The 25,076-nt window shown below is 39.8% G+C and overlaps 1 protein-coding gene across 1 annotated transcript in view; it reads left to right on the top strand.

The window, feature by feature from the left end:
- LOC111221299 (copine-9-like) overlaps positions 1 to 25,076 on the top strand; it is a 91,817-nt gene that overhangs the window by 50,648 nt on the left and 16,093 nt on the right. The window contains exons 8-16 of the mRNA XM_022744652.1: positions 12,315 to 12,378; positions 13,762 to 13,865; positions 15,573 to 15,677; positions 18,784 to 18,825; positions 19,122 to 19,197; positions 20,721 to 20,774; positions 21,069 to 21,130; positions 21,654 to 21,700; positions 23,585 to 23,766. Coding sequence (XP_022600373.1) covers positions 12,315 to 12,378; positions 13,762 to 13,865; positions 15,573 to 15,677; positions 18,784 to 18,825; positions 19,122 to 19,197; positions 20,721 to 20,774; positions 21,069 to 21,130; positions 21,654 to 21,700; positions 23,585 to 23,766 — 736 coding nt within the window. The remainder of the gene's footprint in view (positions 1 to 12,314; positions 12,379 to 13,761; positions 13,866 to 15,572; positions 15,678 to 18,783; positions 18,826 to 19,121; positions 19,198 to 20,720; positions 20,775 to 21,068; positions 21,131 to 21,653; positions 21,701 to 23,584; positions 23,767 to 25,076) is intronic.

A 25,076-nucleotide genomic window follows, 5' to 3' on the forward strand; every position in this document is an offset into this window, starting at 1 on the left:
AGCTGGTAGCAGGAAGTAGGCGGGTTCTTCCCAGGATGATTATTGAAGTAACAGTTGGCGTCTTTATCTTCAGTAATGTGATGTAATGTGTGTATTTCTGAGTGAAATAGAATATGAGGACAGTAGTTTAGTTATTTCTTTTAAGGATTTAAATAGAATCCGTTAGATGTGATTGGATGTTGCAAAAGTGGGCGTGGCTTTGTGAAAGAGAAATTTGGAGCTAGTGAGCTGCAGAAGAGCAGTTAGCCTCCACACACACACACACACACACGCACACACGCACACACCTCCCTCACCTGTGTTGTTACAAAAGGAAGAGGAGGATCTTGGTTGAAATTAGATCTTAACCACATTCTTTGTTTGTATAGGTTTACCAGATTAAAAGCAAACGCGCAGCTCATGCTACCCTCCTAGCTACACACTAGCTAATGCTCAAGTGCAGTTTTATAGGGCGATGACATCAGCCCAGATCACACTGGTTTTGACATGTAACTGCCCCAAATAAATGAACAAGTAACAGGGACACAGAATTAGGATTCGGTAAATATATTTTTGTTTCACTGGATGAGCAGGGCGGTTGGCTAACTGCTAACAGCTTAATTGATGTGCTTGGCTAGCAATGTTTAATGTTGTCCAAATAGTCCACATGACAGCGTCATTTCTCTGTCCCCTACTAATTTCAAGCCCTGCCTCTTAGGAGCTTATAGTCTAGCCCATTTGGAGCTAGCCCCAGTCTCTCTCTTCTTACACCACTACTGTCTCCACTAAAAAAAGAATATCTGTTGTTACCTAATACCTAAATGTCTAGTCCTCAAATTAGTATGACCCCTGCTTTTTAAAATGTCATAGGCTATAAAGAAATAAATGTTAAGGCTGATAAATTTGGATGCATTTTTTTTTCTTTGTTACGACTAGGGTTATGGTCTTCTGGGTGCTCTGCAGATAAAGTTATGACGTGCGTCTCAGCAGATATCCAGTGTGACATGCAGGAGGTAACACAGGGATGTCACATAAGGTGATGTTTCCTTCCCTTGGCTTTTCTGTCACAGCTTGTTCCAGTTCATATGTTTGGTCATGCCCAGACACGTAACACAGAAGAGCCGAATCAATGAGCAGTGACTGGTGAGAGGTTTTCGTAGAGGCAGACTGGCAGGCTCTATGGACACCTGGCTGTAACTCGTGTGTTGGACAGAGATCAGATCGCTTTTTGGGTGGAATTATTATTATTAGTGTTAGCAGTAGTAGTAATAGTTGTTAGGCTAAATTGAATAGGTCAACCAGGTTAGGTGTTAATTTATAATAATGGATAATTTGGTGTTAGCCCAGGTGACAGGAGACATTTTATACTTAATAAGTAAGTTGTTTTGAGTGTTGGGGAATTGCAGCACATTTAAAAATAACACGATGATGAAGATGTAATGTTCACAGTCTCTGACAGGGAGTTTATAATTTATGAAAGACGGGCCATGGAAAAAGAGGGCAACAAACAGACCAAGCATCTGAACTTAAATTAGGGTCAAAAGTTTGTGAATCAACTTTTGTAAAACTATCAAATAATCTGCAGCAGAAGGTTGTGCATGTGTAAGAAAAAGAAAAAAAAAGGGACTGTGAATGAAAACTGAACATATTTTATAAGTGGTGAGGTTACATAAAGACACTGAAAAAGAGGTGCTTTTGTGAACATGTATGTACAGATATAAAAAAGAAAACTCTGCCTAAACCTTGTGTTTTTACACAATCACTTTGATTGGATAATGACAATTCAATCACAAAGCAGAGTCCTATCAGAGGGCAGGTGGTTCTGTTACCTTCATCTCTGCCACAGGTCTTTAAAGATGTGGTAGAAAGATGCACCGACTGAATAAAATGAAGTTAAGGGATAAACACAGGAAGACTGTGTTTATCAGTCTGATTAAAAGGAGAACAAAAAGAGCTTCAAGTTGAGCCAACCATCCTGGTTGATGCTTTGCTGCAGTTTCTTTAGTAAGACCTGTAGGCACAGCACTAGTTAAGCCATCCACACATCTGTGCAAAAATCATGGTGTTAGCACTAGTAAGTGGTGTTAGTCCTAGTAACAGTACTAATATTAATAATACAATAATACAAGTAGCAATAGTAGCAGCAGTAGATATTCAGGGTAGATGCCTTTAACAATTAAGATACCAATAGGATACATTAGACCACAAAGGAAGTTAACAGGAGCAACATAATCATATAGTTAAGACTGATGCAGTATGTAATAATAATGATAGTGACAATATTCCTAAAAATAGGAAATAGGAAATACTGTGAAGCTTTCTGGAAAAACTGTGACACGTGGATCATAGTTTTTTAATCCTCTCAGTAAATGCTAGAAAAGGCTATTAAAAGACTTTATATGTCATTTATGCATATATAGGCATTGGACCAGGCATTCATTACCATAACCATTATTTCTGTCAGTCGTGTTTTACAAATCCACAATGCTCCCTTTCACTGTTAAGCAGATTTACATACAGTCACGTGTATGTTCCTCTTCAATCCAGTAATACAGCCCAGCTGATTGACTCCCCTGCCTGACTTTTAAATACCTGGTGTCTCAAAACTTCCTCAAACATCATGATCAATCAGAGGAGCGGGCTGCTTATAATTTTTTCACGATCTTTGAAGCTAATCTGTCGTCCAATCATGCTTCTTTCCAACTCAACTAAATGTGTAAATTCACATCAGTCTTGCCTCCTGTTGATTTGCAAAGAGCTGCACTAGACTTACTGCAAAAAAACGCCCCCCTGTTATCAGTCAGTGCTCCCTGCACCCAAATTATAACACCAAGAAACACAAGCATGTTACCCCTGTGCTAATTGATTAAAAATTCTTATGATTAATTTTGAATCATAAAATGGCCTCGCTCCAATATACACAGAATAATTGATTTCCTGCCTCCTTATGTTACTGTGCTTCACTAACCTGGTGTGGATGGGGCTTTACTGTTATTCCAAAGAGAGACCGGACCATTAAAGTTCTGCCTGTTGAGAGCAGATAGGCTTCTGGTTTAACTTATCTCAGATCCTTTATTAAAATAATCTTTTATAAGAATTTGAAAAAATATATTTGTGGTTTTAGCTTTTCACCCCAGCAATTTTATATTCTCCTTTCCTCCTAACTTCAAAATTTAATCACATTTCTGATCTTGTTAGTTTTTTACGATTTCATTGTTTCTTTTATTTGCATTTGCTTTTTTTGTTTCCTTTTTTTCCTCTTCTCTGTAAAGCTCTTTGTAACTTTCACTATATCAGCACTCTCTGTGATCACATCTTCTTTGTTGTAATGCAGCTGAATTCACTGTATAGCTGTTCTCGCCTTCTGTTGTCACATAATGGAATGAATATGTAGTTATTTAATCGCAGCTTGTAAATACAACCTGTAAACCAGCTGTCGTTCCACAGCTGAAAAAATCCTTATTTTATAGTTAAGATCAGATCAGATAAGATAAGATCAGAATAAATACAGGTCAGTAGCTGCACAGCGGTCCACTATAGCTTACTGGCATTTAAATTAAGAAATTATAGAGAAAGTCGGAGGAGAAAGAAAGTCCTTCTCAAAGGTTCTGTAAGCCTTCCACCCGGCCACTAGATGTCACTTTAGACCACCAACACTCGGACCAAAACAAATGCACCCCCGGGCGCCTTCGGCCACAACTCCCTCTCACTTCGGTTCTCAGTTCTCTGCGAGGTGTTACGGCGCCCAGTGAAAGCAGCCACTTAACGTACAACTGAATAAAGTTACCCTGTGTACATGACAGCCAGCAAAAGACAACCCAGCCGCAACCATTAGCCAACACTAGCATTACCGGGAATTGCTCCATAGCAGTGCTGGCAGTAAGCTAACTAGCGATAGCAACATTTGTTGTGTTACACATGTGTGTAATTGTAAACTTGTAACGCAGTGGCAAACTGGCCATAATTTCAAATTGGATAATGTGTTGCACATAATAGGTACACATTTCTTGTGCTCTCTCTTGCTTGTAGCATGTAGAAAAATTATCACTGCATTCACTCTATTCTCATGTTTTTTAACATTAATGTCTCCACATTGTCCACAGAAAGGGCAGATCTTTATTTAGCCTTTATTCTGAGACAGAGAGTCGGGGGATGACTTGCAGCAAATGGCCACAGGTTGGATTCAATCCCTGGCCGCTGCAGTCAGGACTTAGCCTCTATGGTACACGCTCTGCCAGGTGAACCAGATGTACTGGCACTAACAATGTCTCCTGCAGTTGAAGAAAACCTCTCGCTCCGTACAGAAGTAGCAGGCACAGCAAGGTAGCACTTTGCCAATATGGCAATATGAGGATACAAGTAGCTGTATGACTGTTTCTGTGAACATGTCGGTAGACTGACCATCAGAATACAAAACGTTGTATACATGTAACATGCATGGTTAAAGCTAGATTATATGCGTTTGAATCACAACACGGGATGCGTGTACCGCTTCACCCCTAATACAGTCTGACACCACTTTCCTATTCAGACGTTTGGACCCCACGTTACTGTTTGTAACAAGGTTTACTGAGCAAACAGGCAAAACACGTTGTTCACTCTAAATATAAGTCACAGTGAAGTCATCTCATGTGCCGTGGTTCATTTTGGTTTTCACTTTCACCTGATCACTAATGATGACTACTCAGAGGAGTTTTGTTCTAAGTTTGTTATTTTTTACTTTGACAAATGTGACAATTTGCGCATCTCATATATGTATATGATATACACATATCTGATTTAAACTGTACATATCACACATCAGCAGCAATAGCTTAATTGCTGTTTAAAGCACAGTTGTGATGAGGCGGACAATACAAGACTATCCAGTGTTTCACAGCAGACTCGCTGCACAGAGGAGGAAGACACCTGCATCAAACACGATGAGAGAATAATCTGTGACTGCGGACTGATCAGTGAAATCACATCCTGTATTCTTTGGTCAGAATGAAAAATGCAAACTGAGCCCTCCATGTTTGATAATCCACTCAACACGGAAAAAAAAACAGGCCCATACACCCATGCATGGTGTGCATGGCAAATGCATGGCACTCTGACCTTTTCAAATGACAGCTATGACCTCAAGGTTAACCAGTCTTCTGTCATGAGACTGTACTTCATGTCACTTCATTAATAGCACATGGCAGCTCATGCAATAGCTCACAGCTGCCTCACTTTGATGGTATTTTGTGGAGGTACTGTGGAAGGTATAAACTGCTGCTGACAGACAGAGCTCTGCAACAACAGGCTAAATACTTGTAATATAAAGCAGAGGAACAGCACGTCATTAATATTCTGTAGTCATTGAGCAGCCGAGGCTCGGACAGATACTCCACAGAGTCCAGGCAGCTCTTATTTCCAGTGGGCTCGCTTGCGGGTGTGCGGTTGGACACACTGTATAGATAAATTCATGAATAATTCTCTCCCTGTAGCTGCCTGCTACAGCTGGAGGGCAGCGTGAGTGAGAGAATCCATCGGCTTTGAGACTACGTCACGGAAGGCTGTGGATGTATGAGAGACCAGGCGAGAGTGACGAACATGTTCTCTCATTGGATTTTACTTTATTTTCATCCCCCCCCCCCCCGCTTCTTTCCTCTGTGTGCTGAAATCAATTTTCCTTACATGGTCACTTTGTTTTCTCTTTCCTCTCATCTCCTGTCAGTCGTCTTGCTCCTTGTTCTCCTTCTTCTTTAATATCAAAGCTAAATAAATCTGTGTCACTCACTGGCGCTTTGATGAGGCCGTTCTTCTTCATTCTGCTTTATCGTGACACTGAACTGGGACACGGCTGAAATATTCAGGATCAGTGGACGGCAGCTTTGCCTCCTGGCTTTGCCTCAGGCCTCCTGTTTCCAAACAGCTGAATTTAGGCGTTGCTGCTGCACAAGGCGGCAGATGAAAACTATAACAAAAAATCACTTCCCAGAAAAGCACATAAACGGCGGCTATAAAAGAGAATAATTACTTGTGATGAAAACTGCAAAAGCTAAGGAGTTTTTTTCATTCTTACTTTCACACCCAAAACATTATTCAAATAGAGCTGAACTGAATTACAAATGAAAATCAGGATGGCATCCTCGGCCCTATTTTTATTATGACATAATGTAAGCTGCAGGCGTAGACTCATAACAAATATTTATGTTTCACAAAGATGTGTGGATGGTGTGTGCATTTGTGTGTGTGTGTTTAAGAAGAAGGAGAATGTAAAAAATAAAAATAAAATAAGGAGTCTCGATATCAAGGTCCAAACACATTGTGACCGAGCCACACAGTGTGCTGTAGCTGTCACTGGAGCTGTCAAGTGTGGAAACAATGGATGTCTCTCAGTATATTCTGCAAAAGTACAAATGCTTCTAGTTTTTCAAAGCTCTTTGAGCTTTAACTTCAGACACTGGACCCACTGAATGAAACCAATGCTGATAGAAAGCAAAAGAGTTCAGTGGTATAAACTACCAGCTCATGACAAGTAAGTACTTTACTGAGAGGAAAAAAAAAAAAGACGTTACTGCTTTTAGTCTATCTGTAGAAATAAACTGTATCCTAGCGACTGTCCTCATGAAACTACAGAATCGGTTGCTCGACTGTTGAGGCAGGTCATAAGAGAATTAGGTAATACTCTGGATATAGTGTGTTTAATTACTACAGACTTTATATCAATAAAAATGTACTGACACTGAGATAAACATGTAATTACAGGGGAAAAGAGAGGAGACAAGAGGGAATTAAGATATCAAAACATAGTTTTTAAGGAAGACTTAAGAATAAATTACACTGTGTCTTTTAAATGGCTGAGCATCTATTTAACAATTACCTTAATATTACAACTGGGTAATGAACCAAATGAAGAAAAATGGGGAACTCACTATTCAGTTTCATTTCAAGGAGCTGAAAAAATAAATTTCCTCCGCTTCTCTCTGTAGATCGCCACGAGTTCTGAGATATTTTTGCACACACAGAAGGTTTAAGATCTCCACACAGATTTTCAGTGATGTTCACGTCAGGGGACTGTGGGAGCCGCTCCAAAAGCATCAGCTTGTGTTTTTTGAAGTGGCTCATGGTGGGTTTTGTTTGCTTATAATAAACAGTCTCACAATTCATAACAATTGAACAGCTTTGATGGTTTGCAACACATGTATGTATTAGTCTGTGATCTTCCTGGGCTGCTAAACCAGTGGTGAAAAGGATATAAAAGCTGCACCGGCTAAAATAGAAATGCTACGTCAAAATGTAATCATTTTCTATAATTTATAATTTATAGGAGTCCTGATAGACTATGGTCCGCATGCCAGTGACCTCGGCTGTCACTACATTACTTGTTACTTTGTTACTTACATTACTATATTTTACTTGTCAGTTATTTTCTGTGGAAAACAAATAACGCTGTCTGTAAACGTTTTTCTGATACATTCAGTATCAACATATTTGCAACTTGCCAAATATGTAAATAAACCACATTTCCTCATTATGTTAATAGAAAACATAATCTGCTCACAATTAAACCTATTTGCTGTTGCAGTTTAGTTTTATAAAAATGTCATTTCTAAGAGACAGGGTTGCTGTGTGATGTCTCCTGTGCCGCTGGCTGCCACACAACCCCCAAATAGAATATTTCCTCCCTCATGTTTAACAGTTGACGACTTATTCTTTTCATCAAATGCTGCTCCTTTTTTTTCCCCCCTCCAAACACACCTTTGCTGATTGTGGCCAAAACAAACAACGGTCATTTGAACTTCACCTTCACCCGAGTGCTTGTTTCCAAAATGTGTCTGGCTTATTCACATGTTGTTGTGCAGATGTTGACTTTTGCGATGAGCTTGTAGGTGAAGTTTCCCTCTGATGACTCTTCCATGTAAACGCTGTTTGTGCATCAACACAGTGGAACGGTGCGCTGGCACTCCTGTGTCAGCTCTACCTTCCTGCAGCTGCTTTGCAGTCACATAGAGGTAGTTTCCTTGGTCTTACAGAGCTTTTCTTCCACAATTCCCTTTAACTGCCATTCCTTAATGATATTTTGGACAGTGAAGGCTTTCAAGCTTGAAGCGCTTTGATGTCTTTTTATAGCCTCCCCTGGTTGGTAAGCGTCAATTAGTTTCATTTTAGGTCCCCAGTCAGTTGCTTAGAGGAGTCTGTGGCTGTTGAGTGTTAACACAAGGTTTGAAGAGTCAGAGAATTCGTGAGCTGGCAATTCATCTTCACCTGCCTCGCAAGTTCTAACAATTCAATTAAGGCCTAACAAGTTAATTAAGGCCTAAGGCCCGAGGGTTTAGCTGGATACCCAAACTTTTGCACGTGCAAATGAGTGAAGTTGATGAAATAAAAAGTAACAGTGCATTAATATTTGAAGAAATTCTTATTTCTGCATGTCTGTTTGCTGCAGGGGTTTTATGTTAAAAATCAACAGACCTCTGCATACAGCTGTATACAGGCAAAGCTGCCACTTGCTATAGTATATGTATGGAAGTATCTTTTAATGTCATTTTAACTCATTTTACATTTTTACACAAATTAAACTTACAAAAAACATATGCAACATATACATTTTAGCTCCTTTTTCTGCTCAGCTTTTATCAGAAATCCTAACAGACTTTAACGTATTTTGTTTGTGTTACCTTGGAGACGGCCTCAGTGAAGGAATCGAAAAAACTATTAAGTTAATCATGCACAGCTGTTGCTCCTGTATTTACTGCTGTACTGTCCAGTTTGAAACTACAGTTATAAAATCACCATGGAATCTGATCTGACCCAGAGTAAATAACCATGAATCATTCACAATTGAATGAAAATATTATCATAATTATTATCATTATAGAGGGATTTTATATTTCATGTGTCTACACAAATTAGATTGTAAATTTATAAAGTCAAATCTCTGTTTACTACTGAATTCTTGTCAACAGAGCCATGGACTGTGTGGGTGCTGGTCTGTGTCCAGGTGGGTTTTGTTGGACCAGTCAGAAGTTCCGATCTTCATTCCCAGTCCACCCCTGCATATAAACTGTGCAAACGTGTGAAATAATAGAAGGCTGTTGAAAATTAATTTTTTTTTGTAAAAAAAATATGAAGATGGTTGAAGCTGTGAGTCTTTCTCTTTGTAATTATCAGTCACAATCACCACTCGTAGATCACTGCTCTCTCATCTTGTCTCAGACTGTTTAGATCTCAGATGTCAGAGCACATGAAAGCACCACATCACAACAAGTGTCAAACACACTTGTTATGATGTTTGTTCTCTCCTCACTGTGGCAACAATTACAGTCGATGTCTAAGACCTGATGCAACTCTGAGCACAGCAGCTCAGCTCGGGCCAGTCTAGGTTCTACATAATGGTTATACATTTGTTTTCTCATGGAGTAAGTTTCTATTTTCATTCCAGTCCATCTTATTGAAACCCAACTAACAGATATTGCATGTTATTGTGACATATCAAAAGTTTAACAAACATGTTTTGTTCTTGTTGCCCGCTGTCGCGTTGCCGCAAAATAAATCCGGCCCATACTTGGGCCACATAATTGTTTTCTCCTGGCCCAGTATACTCCTGGTTCCACGGGCTGAATCTGGCTCACATACAGCGTGAGTGTAAGATGCTACTTCCACATCTGGACCAATTCTGGCGCACACACAGAAAATCTTGAGGCTTTCAATCAATACAGAAAGACAACAGGTAGACCCTGCCCAGATGTGGAAGTATATGGGCCAGACTTGGGCCAAGCACCCAGGCATATGTTGAGTCAGAGGTTTCATGGGTCCTCCCTTTCGTTCCCATTTCCTCCTCTTCTCACTCCTCCTCCTTCATCCCTTCTATCCACATCTTGTGATTCAGTAAAGTCTAATGAAGCAGCAGGCAGGCTCAGCCCCTTTGTCCCTGACAGTCACAAAGTTAACCCTCATCTTAGTTCTGTCACACCCAATCTGGTCCCTTTCCCTTTTGAGTCTCTTCTATAGACATCCGCGCTGTTTTTTTTTTTTTTCCATATGTCCTTCTTTTGTGATGGTTCTTTCACCGCTGAGAAACAAAAGAGAAAGATTAAAAACAACATTTAACAGGCTTTAACCTTGAAAACAGAAGAAAAGGCTCAGGGTTAATGGAAGGGATGCACACATGTGTACAGTACACCTCTGTACATTTTTGTTCTTGAGTCCTTCCTCTTTCATTTTATTTTATCCTAAAAAATATATATTCAAAACTGTTAACTAAAGCTGATATGGTCTATTAATATTAGAGCAGTTATTCAAAATAAAGTGTAAAATAAAAATTCTGACCAACTTTTACATTTAAATGGTTCTAAACTTTAACACATTCCTTTATTAGACCACCAATGTTTCTGCCTTGGAGTGTATTTTACTCAGTAAAGCCACTTGTTATTGATTAAAACAAGCCTTTTCATTAAATCTACAATAGAAATAAAACTAGTGCAATCCTAGTAACACTGTGGAGGTTTTATGAGCCGGTACCGTTGTGTTTGTATCTCGTGCATGAGAGCACACAAGCACACACACACACACACACACACACACACACACACATACATGGGCTTGTAGTCATCACAGACACAATCCCGCTGAAGGTTTAATGCAATAGTTCTTTTCACAGCAGACATTTTGACTTGTCATAGCAGCAAGACCCTCAGTCATCCATGACAGTGTGACAGTAAGTGCATTTAAATCCACCTATTTTTATGCGCATTTTCAATTTGCACATAAAAAATAATAAATAAATAAATGGAAATTCTGGAAATTCACTGATCCACGCTCGGCTAAAATGGAAAAGGATAATGTTCACACACCAGTGATGGATAGAAACCATTTTCTTTTGCCAATTTTCTGAAAATGTATGTGTCTATTATATATATTATATATTTTTTTCTGTCAAAATGTCCTCTGTGAAAAAGGCCTATTCCACAAATCAACAGTAGGTGGCTGTAATGAGCCAAAAAACTCTAAAAAAATATACCAAGAAATACGGGGAAGAAGAAAACTTCCAGTTAGCCATTATCAAAGAAAATGTATTTAACATGTTTGACTTGAAGGACCCACACAATGCATTTTATTGAGAAACAATTGCAATCTAACTAATAACCTTTTTTTTTTTTTTTTTAATCAAAGGGTGCTATTTGTAAGTTTTGCTTTGATAAATAGCCAACGTTAGCATTTAACAACTGTTTACTTTCCAGTCTTTCCAGTTCATTCCTTTACTCCCCAACAGCTGTCTCCAGAGGTGGAAAGCAATGTCAGTGTTAACTCTTGTCTCTATCACGGCTTTTCTTCTACTGAAGTTATCATGCTAACCAGCCATACCTTGCCCGTTTCGTCACTTTCAGACAGTGACTCACTGTAGCCTGAGCAGTATTATAACCTCTTGTCTTGTAAACACAACTGTTACCTCCTAGGCTCTGAGCTGTAGTTTGGATCACTCAGGTTGTTTAGCCTGGCTCGTAACGTAGCTGGTAACTAGCTTTCGGTCTGGCCCGCTCTGATGAGGAATGATGAGGCATTTAAGTAGCGTTTGGAATACCTTCATTTCCTTGATTGCAGCAAACACAACTCCTGCCCTTTCAACGCTTTTATGCCGCTTATCTAGACACTCTAGCATGTAGTTTTTCCATAACAGCAACAGCATGCGGTATCTTCTTACTCATAGACACATGAGCGAAATCTACTTCCCATAACACCTTGATGACTACGTCACACTCACAGGTTACCCACAAGACACCTGTCCTTAAAGGGGAAATCATAGCAAACATTAGCTAATGTTAGCAAATCTTAGACAGAGACTGATCTTGTCCCTCCACTCAGCCTCCAGTTGCTCCAGGGAAGCTTCTCCTTGTTGTAATGGGTAGCTACCAGCATTACACTGAGAAATTACTCCTGGTCTATCAGCTAACTTGCTTTACAGGCTGTTATTGTAGAGAGGAGATGTTTAACAGCTATTAAAACTGTAGCAGTTTAAAAAGCGTACATTGAAACAACTTTCAAAACACTTCATGAGCCACAGTGTGTTCTAAAGGGGCTTAAAAGCCCTGGGATTTCGGTGCCTGATTCAGACGGAGGAGATTTTTTTTTTTGATAGAATATTTAAAAAGATGGAAAACAGATTTTCAGTAAGTGACATGAGACATGAGTGCGTTACTTTTTCTTTTAAATATGCCAATTGCCGTGCTGTGCTGTCACCTATCACAATAACAGCTCATAGCCATGAACGACATCTGCTCGGCAATTGTATAATTCATGTCAAGCTACAATTACCCTCTGTCTCAGTCTTTCTCTGTGTCTCTCTCTCTCCTCTCTTACGCTCTCAGTGGGATTCCAGGGAAGAAGTGTGGAGTCATTATCTTTACTGCAGAGGAGCTCAGTAACTGCAGGGTCAGTACACGTACACACACACACACACACACACACACAAAGAAAAACAAACAAACATGCACACACGGTGTTTCTGGAGTATTATCATATTGTCTGCATTTTTTATTCGCCCTGATTCTGTTGTTGTAACACCTTGCAATCTTCTCCTCCCCGACACACTAACACACCTACACACAGACATGCATATACACAGATACACAGGAAATATTTAGTGATGGGCCAATCTATCAAAAGTAGATCATGAAATGTTACCGACGTGCAAGAGTTTAACCTGTTAATCGCTTCATCTGGACCCCCCAACCTCAGGTTTTATTTTCTTCAGTGTTCATCACTGATAAACTCTGATGTTGTGTTACCCACACCTCTCCACAGTTGTATAAATGTGTTTAAAATGAACTGTCAAGATGGTTTCCTGCTATGAAGTGAATGATTTTTCTCTTCCAATTTTCCATTCCCCTGACATAATGATACATTAATACCAACTAGGCAGCCAGATACTAACAGAATTTTGTGTTCGTTTGTGTGTGTGTGTGTGTGTGTGTGTGTGTGTGTGTGTGTGTGTGTGTGTGTGTGTGTGTGTGGCTGCTCCAAAGACCATTATGTTAACAGGCTTATCTTGGTTGTGTTTACCATCGCTGCTCTGGGAGGTTTTGCTCCTGACAAGATCCAAATGTTCTTCAGAAATTTTGATAAGTGTGTGTGTGTGTGAGTGTATGAGTGTATGGTATGGGTTTTTTTCTGGCTGACAACCCCTATCTGTCAATGACAAGCTTAGCTTCCCATGATGCCTTCCCACTTGAGGCAATAACTGAAAGGCCTCATTATCTATCTATCTATCTATCTATCTATCTATCTATCTATCTATCTATCTATCTATCTATCTATCTATCTATCTATCTATCTATCTGTCTATCTATCTATCTATCGCAGCAGGAGTAACACAGCTCCTCATTAACTGCTGTAACCATCCATACATATGTATGAAGCCATTCCCACTGCCTCTCGACTACATTACAGACATCCCATAATAAAAATCATCTCCCACTAATAAAGTGTGTAATTTAAATGAAACACAGGATTGCAATCACTGTAATGTATGTGTGCACTTGTTATTAAGCCGTTCTGACTGCCGCTGTTTGGGATCCTTATCCACATTTGCATCACCATTATTCATTCAGTTTTTACACAGCCAATTACTTTGTATTCACAGGGAGTCTTGTCTTGTAATTCTTGCACCCGAATTTCCCTCAAAAAAACCTTGCACTTTTGTCACCAAGAAATGAATTTCTAAAAATACCAAAAAAGTTGCTGACTTAGAGATGAAATTGCATCAGAATGATTACATTGATGTTCACCAACTAAAACTGCTTGTCTTTCTCTCAGGATATTGCTACTATGCAGTTGTGTGCCAACAAGTTGGATAAGAAAGACTTTTTTGGCAAGTCTGACCCCTTCCTGGTTTTCTACCGCAGCAATGAGGATGGAACGTGAGTTTGAGCGTTCGTGATGGGGCTCAGATATTCAACTTTGTCTTGCATATGAACAGAGAATGTGCTGTGAACAGATCAGAACACATCTGATGTTATTTTTACCTCATTATCTGATATTGAAGCGTGATGCCGGGGCACATCTCAAAAGTGCAAAATAGCCAAAAGAGCTTTTTGTTTCCTTTTCTTTTGTAGACACTTGGAACCGTCTTGACCTTCTTCTATTGTTTACATAACCTCATGCTTAAAGATAATCATGCAATGTGATGAAATGCAATGTCTTACTGTTAAAACCACCTGTTCTACTTCCATATTCATAAACAGTAACACAGTGTTCATTCAGACTCAATTAAGGCTACATCCAAACTACTACCTTTTAGTTTTAAAACGCATCACGTTTGCTACATTTACACCTAGCGTCCACACTACTACTCCATAGTTTTTGAGCCTCTAAAACTTTTAGAAACGCTGCTGGCCCCATTTTAGTTTGAAAACTCCAGGGTTGTGTTTTAGTCTGGATTGGCAGAAACTCAGACCTTTGGAAACGATGACGTGGACCCCCACGGTCACTCTGTGATTGGATCTTATCAGCCTCGACTACCAGTGGGGAAAGCAACATAGGAAACAAGTTACTGACCATGTTGCTGCAACAGGCTGCCACTACAAAATGACTATTACCGTGGGCTTTTAGATTTATGTTCAGGTGTAATATTAGTTTTTTACTATGTAATATTATTTTGTGTATTTTGTGGGCAGCTGAACCTATACACATCCCTATGAGGATATAAATGATAGTAAAAAACAACCTAGCAATTTCTATCTAGCCAGTAGCTTAGCATTGCACCCCTAACTCTGAAAAGTTATTATTATGAGCATGTAATATATGTATCAATAGATTTCACTCTTGTCTTTTAGGCAGTTGTGGTCATTCTCAAAGAGATCACCCTGACAAAAAATAATCTCAGTACAAAACCACCATATGGTTACTTCCTGTCTTCAGAAGTAGTTTGGAAGTCCAACAATGTAATATATCCCCGAGAGCTCTATGTCCTTAATTCCTGAGCACAATAAGTGCATTATTTTATTACATAATTGATAACTGATGGTGGCACTGTCACTGTAAGGTAATGCTGATGAGAGCACTGAACCCTCAGTGCATCCTCTTGTGCGTCACAGGAGAAAGCAGCTGCAGCAGATGTGGTGGCAGTTCTTATGAAAGTAAAATGAGACACCTCTGAAAATCAAGAACAGTGTATAACCACTGCACTGGAAGAAGAAAGGTTTAGAAAAGTGTGTAATGAGAACTTTGAAGGTGAAAACTACATATATCCACCCAAGTAATATAAGTTGTCACATCTGGTCCTCATCTCAATTGTTTTCCTGTATAAATCGACTTTTTTTTTTTTTTTTGAATCAAGCGACATTTGAGGCTTATCTCAATCTTTAAAGATTATTACATTCTTCCACTGCTCTGCCTTGGGGAGATGTTTGTAGCAACGAAACTCCCATCTGCAATTCTGTCATGTCCCCCAGATATACTTAAGCACATATAAAAACACACAGCATTTTGAGTTGCAGAGAAAGCTGGATATAGTGGGTGAGGGATTATCTTCATAGGTACAATCTGAGCAATATGAGTGTGCTCTCTCTCTCTCTCTCTCTCTCTCTCTCTCTTTTGTGGCCTTAAAACTGTTATTTTGCCGGCAGGTTCACCATCTGCCATAAGACAGAGGTGATCAAGAACACGCTGAACCCGGTGTGGCAGCCTTTCACCATCCCTGTCAGAGCTCTCTGCAACGGAGACTACGACAGGTCAGAAAACATTTTGCACCACTCTATTATGCATTCAAATGGATAGCGAATGAAATGTCATCCTGAGGGAACTAATTTCTTCCTCGACACTGAAAAAACCCGTAGGTGAAACGTTGCGAGGATGTTGATAGGCCACCTGATTTTCACCGCTGTTTACATAAGCGGCAGAAACTCCTCTGCCCTGGAACAGCTTCTCTCTGATTAGATGAAGTAGGGGAACACTTAAGAACCAATAAGGCCCAGGCAGGCTCTTTTACGAATGACATCACCTGTTGCTGGGGCGGTCAGAATAATGCCAGCAGTCGGTCATGATGTCCCAGGGACCAGCACTGGTGTTATTGAGACTGACTCAGTTTTTCACACAGCACTGTTTTATATATTCAACGTCAGGCTGGACTGTGCGAAGAGGCTGTGATAGCCACATGCTGTCAAGGTACACACTGTTTACAGATGTGCATGCATTACCAGGCTTGCAGTAACAGCAACTATTATCCTCCTACTTATCCTTGTGATCTTGTATAGGTTTTTGTGAACTATCATCCCTCTGAATCTTTTTGCTTATCTTTTCCCAAGAGTTGCATATCTTAAAGGATTAGATTTCAATTTACACATTTCAGGAAAAAGGCTTATTTACCTTCTTAAAGAGAGTCACATGAGAAGATCAATACCACTCTTATGAATGTTAAATGTGAAGCTTCAGCCAAGAGAGGTTTAGCCTAACTCAGCAAAACGACTGGAAGCAGCAGGAAACAGGTAGCCGGGCTCTGTCCAAGGTCATCATTGTGCCTGACAAAGACACAGTCCACCACAAAAAACAACTTGTCTTATTTACAATTCGGTTTTTGTACGGATTAAACACACAGTATGAAACTTCTGCCACTGGAGGTTTCTAATTTAACTAATGTTACTCAAAGAGGACTAACTGGTGTGTTTGTTGGGGAACAGTTTCTAACTACAGACGCTCATTTGGTGCACTTGTAAGTAGTACTGGGTATTTGTACAACAGCCTTTGGACAACAATGGAGATCTGAGGCACAGAGGAATAAGCAACTGCATATAAAGGCTTTGGAGACACAGACAGTACTTGTTAGTATTCATCCATTGTTACTTTTGGTCTCGTCATGGGATTTGTCCACAAGAAAAATGTTGAATATTGTCAGCAGTTCTTTAAGATAGAGGCACTTTAAAGCACTGTTGAGAGGAAACATTGTCATAGGAAGCAACAAGGAAAGAGGTAAAGGTTCATTATCACTAGCGTTATTAGTTGTTTATTATTATTAGTAGTAGTAATAGTGGAAGAATTATTATTAAGGTGTGTTCAGACAGGAAATGAAATGAACTTGAGAGACAACAAACAAAGAAAGGAAAGATGGAAGTAAGTGCAGATAAATGAAGTGAACTGAGACAAAGACATGATCAAGTGAGTAAAAAATTTGAAGAATCTGCGCTTACCCTAAAGTTTTATGATTAAGTGCACAAACAAGGAAAAATAAGAGACTTTCCTAGTGAGTTCTGAGATCTTCCAGAGTCAGAGCTGAACACAAACACACTGAGAGCCAGTGAATGTGTCACTAACTAGCTTACAGTTAATGTGTGGACCAGTGGATCGCAGTTCTATCCGTGGGCACTGCGATTAATCTGCAGATTGGGAGGGTCGGGTCATAAAAATGAACATTATGATGAACAGCAGATGGGATGCAGGTGGGTGAAATAATATATAATGTTTGAGGAAAATATAAATTACACTCTAAAATGTGAACATATTTTGAGCTTCATTTTTCATCAGGCACGAATTAGACTCTGCTGAACTTGTCATGATTTATTATTATTATTATTATTATTATTATTATTATTGGGCAGTGGCCAAATGTTATTATGAGCTTTTAAATAGTTTGTGTTCGGGAAGTAGCAGTGACATTCAGGATTTAAATGTCAGCCTGTGTTCGGGCTATTGTGGAAATAAGTCTGTTTATTTAAAACCAGCCTCACATGTTACCATCTTATCATGCGTCCCCTGAGAAATAAGGGTAATGTGTTCAATCAGTTGTGGGTCTCTAAATCGCAAATGCAAAAATATTAATTTGGGTGGATGTCGGGTGAATCGTGCATCACATGTGGACAGTCAGTACATTGGCTGATGGTGGCAAATAAACACAAAATGTACAAACTGCCCAGCTGCCAAAATCATGGGAATAATGAAAGTCCAAAATTCACTTCACTTTCTGTCCAAGCACACCCTCACAGTGAAGACCCACTGGGATTGAAAACGGGATTGACATCATATGACATTGCCTCTGTCACTTCTCACTGGTCGCTTGCAGAGTGAGTTGGTTTCTCATTAGGAAACATTGTGTAAATTAGTCTGTGACTTTCTCCACCAATTTATGTGACTTTGTGCCAAGCAGCACTTCATTTCTGCTTGTATCTGGAATCTTGGAGGTAAGGGACAAACTAAAAATCAATCCCAGAAACTCCAGTAATTATCTTCTTCTTCACAGACATGTATCCGCAGCAGGTAAAGGTTAAACTTTCAGTTGTTTGGCAAAACACTGCAGAGCCTTTTAGGCAAATGCACCCTCATTTGCATTAAGTATTTTATTTGGATTACAAAGCCATTCACTTGTGTCTGAAATGAAACAAGGGCAAACTTTGTTGGTCCTTACACTAAGAGTTTTGTGTAACAGCCTGACTGCCACTCCCTCACTATATGCTAATACCAAATAAAGTTTAATTCATATAACAGAGCCCAACATGCAGTGTACCTGGCTCTTCACATATGGCTGGTGTTATACATTCATGCTACTGGCACTTATTCACCTCCTCTCCTTGATGTGAAATTGACATTTTCAGGCTGGAAACTAGTTGGAGCGTAGAAGAGATAGGTAGGCCCTGTAATTCAGAGTTCACGTAACGACCTGTACCCACTGCACTAATAATGTTCTTCAGTGTTGAATCAGAAAATGTGTAATTGCTCTGTTCCCGATGTGATGGCGAGAAAAAGGGTTTTTCTTTAATTAAATTGAACTTCAAGTTCTCATTTTATTGACAGCAGATGATCTGGTGAAGAGCAGATGTTCAGAAATAAGATGTTCTCTGTCTATTTCAGGACTGTGAAGGTAGACGTCTATGATTGGGATCGAGATGGAAGGTAAATGCATCTATGGATAACGACTCACTCTAGCCTCATGATCCGCAAAGATGTCTCCCCGGTGTTAGGAGGAAATTAAATGGCTTGTGTACATTCTTGTGGGTGAGGATTTGAAGAGTTTTGACAAAGTGTGCTTCAAAGGGAGAGTGATCGGGCAGATCGAATGGAAGATTGACAGGCAGGGAGAGAGGGAGAAAGAGACGTGGATAGAGACAAAGACATGACAATTTATCTCAGATTAAAATAAAAATCTGTGCTCATGCTCCTCGTTCTGTGTGGGTGTTGTTTGTCTGCAGCCATGACTTCATTGGTGAGTTCACCACCAGCTACAGAGAGCTGTCTCGGGGGCAGAACCAATTCAATGTCTACGAGGTGAGACACGGCATGGGGGTGGTTTGTTTCTTACCGCTTTCATCACCTTGTAACTCCAATTTAGGTGATTTTGATATTTTGACTTCTGCTGTTTGGCTCTACAACCCTCGTAAGAGCTTATACAACCTTTTCGAAATGGAAGGATTGAAATAGATATAATAGCTGATAAACATAGGTGCTCTCAAAGTAAAAAAGCTTTAATTCTTTCCCCTGACACCAAAATTATACAACCCTCAGCTGAATGGATGGTTTCACAAACAGCTCGAACAGAAAACATTTTCCTGCGGCTGTGCATGACTCATCAAACGCTGACAACCAGTGTGCTGTTAAGTCTGTATTCCACACTGAAGAAGAAAGCTACCAAGCTAGGCTAACTAGCTTCAAACTAGCTGGTCAACGTTAGCACTAATTCCTGCTAGACGTTCATTTTTGTTCAGCAGCTCCCACACACTTGTGCCGTGTCGGAGGTCAAGCTAGCGTCAGCTGTGTGACTTTCATGGGTCCAGATATGGTGACGGAAAAACCTAACTGTCAAAACTCAAGGCAAGGCCAGTTTATTTATATAGCATCATTCAGGCACAAGGCAATTCAAAGTGCTTCACAGAGGCATGGAAATACATTAAAAATAAAACATTGAAGTGACATTAAAATGGCATTTAAAAACTAATTTGAATAAATAAAAACAAAAAAATTTGAATAAGTCAAATCAAGATTGCATAATATCAGGTAGGAGATTTAGGACAGCATTTTAAAAGATGTTCTGCAGTGATAAAGACATTAAAAACCTTAAAGTTTTGAGCCCCGATTTAACTGAGCTGACAGTTCCAAGTAGATCGGGAATATGTTTGGGCCCAAGATAATTTAGTCTTTTAGACAATAGTATTTTTAAATCTATTCATTGACACACAGGAAGCCAGTGTAGTGATTAAAGGACTGCAACAGGTGGTGCTGTACCCAGCACCCATTGTCTGAATCATGTGAAGTAAGGTGTGCTATAATCACAGATGGGGCTAAGAAACGGCTTTAAAGCTGCTGCAGATACTACTGTTGCTTAAACTGTATATATGTATAGAACAAAGAAGGAAAATAATAATTTAGCAGCAAGAACTTATTATTTGTTGTGTTGAAAACATAATAAAACACATATCAGCCCCATTAGTTATTTTACTCATGAACAGTTAACTCCATGAATACACACAGCTTAATAATACCTTTGCTCCAAGTAAACAAATTAATAACACCATTGCAGTAAAAACATCTGTTCTGTTTACTAATCACATTTGTAATGATAAATGGATGGATGGATGGTTTAATCTCCTCACTTCCCAATCTCCATTTTTATCTTCTCTGCTTTCTCTATATACACAAAGTTAAACATAATATCAGTTTCAATTCACGGGCTGTCACTATTATCAGGGATCTGCTGAATTATTCATGTTCATTATTAACCATCATTCCAGGCTGTGAAGTGGTTTTACAAGTACCTTCTTCATCATTAACTTACTTTTTCATCATTCTGGCAGGTTTTAAATCCCAAGAAGAAAGGCAAGAAGAAGAAATACATCAATTCTGGGACTGTGAGTACACCTCCTCTCCCATATCTGCCTGTCATTTCTTCTGCTTTGGCATTTATACATGTATATAGGTATATATATATATATATATATATATAGGTATCATCACCTCTTACATCTGCCTCTCTCTTACTGGATCTTCTACTGCCTGGCCACCTGTTTGTCATTTTTCCTTCCTGTCTACCTGGCCCCGGTCCCTCTCCCAACCCTCCCTCTTTGTGTGTGTGTGTGTGTGTGTGTGTGTGTGTGTGTGTGTGTGTGTGTGTGTGTGTGTTTGTGTGTGTGTGTGTTTGTCAGGTAACTCTCCTGTCCTTCAAAGTGGAGTCCGAGTATACCTTTGTGGATTTCATCCGAGGAGGGTGAGTGGAATAATAATTAGCCTCCTCTCACAGTGAGTGTCAATGGCAACCATTTTGGTTGTTTATGTCTTTGTGATTGAGTTTGTGTGTGTGTGTGTGTGTGTGTGTGTGTGTGTGTGTGTGTGTGTGTGTGTGTGTGTGTGTGTGTGTGTGTGTATTTGAAGTTGAAGATACAAGATTGAATTTCCCAATAGTTCCTTTGTAAGCATCACGTTCAATTCATATTGGCTCTGAAAGTTTTGGCGGAGTTTGAATTGGTAAATCTCGCGTGTAAATTTACCTAATTTATGCAGTTCACTTTTAATTACTGGTTCCATTTGTTTTACCTAATTAGACGTTCAAGATGGTGAAGGGAATATTGTCCCAGCATATTAATTAGCCAGCGAACCAGTAGACCGGTTGTATAGCAGTGCATTGTGCTGGTGTACATGAGTGTTATAGAGACACAGTGTGTATGAAGTATACTGAAGTGTGTGACGCTCTTTGTTGTTTTCCTCTTTGATTCCCACTTCATTTGCAACAGAACCCAGCTGAACTTCACAGTGGCTATAGATTTCACAGCATCCAATGGTAAGTCACTGAAGACAAGATGTTCACTTGCAAGTATTTTCTTTACTGTGGTGTTTATGTGTGTATAAGGCTGTAACTCTTCACTGCCTTCCAGCCATTGCATCAAAACACCTATAGTACAGATGTGATCTCCCCAACCCTTTCAAAACCACTTCAAACGTGACACGAGGACCTCGCAGCTTGCAGAGCACCCAAATGAACTGACAGTGATGAATCAGTTGTCTTACATAAGCAACAGTAAAGGAGAAGTTTGACAGTTTGATGTTTTTTTGTTGGTGTGCCTACATCATTGACAACTACTTGATGGATTGCCATGAAATTTACACCTTGTTGCATCAGTGTACAAATCGAACAAAACGAACAAGATACAACCTGCTTAATAGTAAAAAACTAAGCTGATCGCCTGCTAGCTCTACCTTCTTGTTTAGTCTCAATTAACTCTTGACAACAAAGTAAATAAGTATATTTTTTTCTTAATGTTAAATCATTTATTTTTTACCAAATAAATTAGTCATTTTTTCCAATCTTGTAGTTTTTAAGTTGCTATTAGCTAAATCTGGGATTTATTGTTTCTCTCTTTTTTTTGTATGATGACGAAATTTACAATAGTAGATACAATCTAGCAGCCATTGTAAGCAGACGATAGTACATTATTTATACTGATGTCATGTGAAAATAAGCTCTAAAATCTGTAAGTCCTAATACACAATGCCCATATGCACAAATATTATTTTTGAACTGCTGTTATTTTTTTAAGATTATTGAAGGTAATTAGTTGTAAGTAACTAAGTACTTGGTTGACCATGTAATATAATTGGTTCTACAAACATTAAGAAGCCAGACTGATTATTGTTGCTCAGGAGATGGAGGACCTCCAACGTGACTACCGTACAATGTGTAATGCACCTTTACTCCAGTTTAGTTAGTGTGCCCTACAAATGTATCGCTACATGTATTCTTCTCTCCGAAACTATTAAAATGACACAAATGGAGTTTTGTGTTTTCAGGTATTACAGACAGGAAAGAGTATAATGCTTCAGTGTGAAAGGCACTTGTCCCTTTTCCCCTCTGCATGTAACATGCCCTTTCTTTTCTCGCACGTGTGAGGGCTGGCACACCGCTGTCTTGAATAGATTGTTACATTTAGGCTCTTATTTTCACATGGCGGAAGTGCAGTCAGCCGTGCAAGGTGCACAGGGCGTGGTGAATGTGTTTGGTATTTTCGTGGCTAGAGGCACGCGGTACACCTGTGGCGCGGTTGGAAGTCAGATGGGATTGGGGGGGGATACATTACCAGTAGGTGTGTTGAGAGCAGGCGCCTATCGTGGCTAATCAAATCATCCCCCTCCCTTTTCATCCCCTTAAAGAGCAGGGCGCTCGTTTCATCATGGAGGAGCGAGTCCAGACGAGCTTATGCCAAGAGGAGAGGACAGTATCACCCGGCTGCGTTTTCACATGTGCAGCTGCTAATAATCAATTCAATCTAAGACATTTACTTGATTGCATAAACTGATAACTCCCCTAAATAATCCTGTTATAATCCTATTTACACAATTCTTTGATTTAAAAAAAAGAAAAAAAGGATCATGTTTTCTTTCCTGAAACAGATCAGATCAGATTTTACAGCCATAATTCTTCACATAGTTCATCGCATCCATAGCGTATCTCTATACAATAAAAACACTCAGGAGATAAAGCACACAGTGTTTTCTTGGCATCAGTCATCTTCTATTTCCACCGGTGTTACAGTGTTCCTTTTATTTCACAGGTGTAAACCAGACAGAAGGAAAGAGGGAGACATATCATCAGCCATGTCACCGTCTTATACGTGTGTGTGTGTGTGTGTGTGCGCGTGTGTGTGTGTCTGTGTGTGTGTCTTCTAAGGTAACCCGTCCCAGCCCACCTCGCTCCACTATATGAGTCCCTACCAGATGAATGCATATGCCATGGCCCTGAAAGCAGTGGGTGAGATTATCCAGGACTACGACAGCGACAAGCTCTTTCCTGCCTATGGCTTCGGAGCTAAGCTGCCCCCTGACGGCAAAATCTCCCATGCATTTCCACTGGTAAGACACACCCACACACACACACACACACACACACACACAAACATACGAACTCACATATACAAGACACACATGCACGGTTCAATCATAGCAGGGTGTGGTTTGGACCAGGAGTTGTCGCTGCGACAACAGCTGGTCACGCAAGTTGAGAAGCTGGCTCATCTGTCTGCCAGCAGGACTCCCCCAGCAGCACGTCCCACCCGTCCTCCTTGCATCTTCCTGAGGGAAGAGGGCAACCAGTCAGAAACCGCTGGATGCTAAGCTTGAAGTGAAGCCAAGTCTGTACTTAGGTTATCAAAATCAGGATTAATCTGGTATATGTGTTAAATGTGATCACCTTTTACAGTGCTGCTTATTTTAATGTGAATAAATGGTGGTGATAGAAATAAATAGGGAGTAAATAGTGATAATGTAACAAGTTAACAATTGGCTTTGGAGTTTTCATTATCACAAAGTTTTGTCTCAATTCACCATTCCCCAGTTTATCCTTGAGGCCTTAAACTGATAGTTCAGGTTATTTGATGTGGGGTTGTGTGAGGTACTTATCAATAGTCAGTGTATTACCTGCAGTAGATTCGGATCAGTGTGTTCCCAGTTTAGAGAAGCAGCAGGAACACGGGCTCAGAAGCCAAGTGATTTGCTGCTGTGGACTGGGATATCCACAAAGCGTGTTTTTGCCACTTAAAGACATGCTAACAAAAAAAAAAACCCAATATCAGTTAAAGTGCTCGCTATATTTTAGATATTTTCACAGCTTTATCTTGCCTTCAAACCGCCCTTCCCTTTGGAACTACAGTTTGTGAATCATCAAACTACCGTATTCCTATGCACAAGCGCACTTATGGCAGGCACTTTATTGCTCCGCAGATCAGCTGTTTGAGTCAGACAAAGCTAAGTAATAGTTGCGCTTGTGCATGTAGTTCAATGGTAGCATGGACTTGGACATCACTTAGCTTCTGGGCCTGTGCTCCTGGCTGCTTCTCTAATCTGACGGTGCGCTGATCTCAATCTACTCTAGGTAATACACTGACTATAGATAGCTACCTCACACAGTAAATAACCTTCTCACTTTAAGGCCAAACAACAGCCACTTCCTACCTTATAACAGATTTGCAAAACAATTTTTTCCAGTGTTTTTGAAACCAGAGATGCATTGTCTCCTTCTTTGAACCCTGATGTTGTCATTACAAACTGTGGGGCATGGAGTTCAGTGTATGTATTCGATAGGGAGGATGTAACAAATGACGGTATCATTGCTTAATTGCATTATGGGAACTGTTTTTGGAGCTTGTCCATAATAGGGACTACAT

The sequence above is a fragment of the Seriola dumerili genome, unplaced genomic scaffold, assembly GCF_002260705.1.
Source record: "Seriola dumerili isolate Sdu_G_001 unplaced genomic scaffold, Sdu_1.0 BDQW01000083.1, whole genome shotgun sequence".
Classification (NCBI taxonomy): Eukaryota; Metazoa; Chordata; class Actinopteri; order Carangiformes; family Carangidae; genus Seriola; species Seriola dumerili.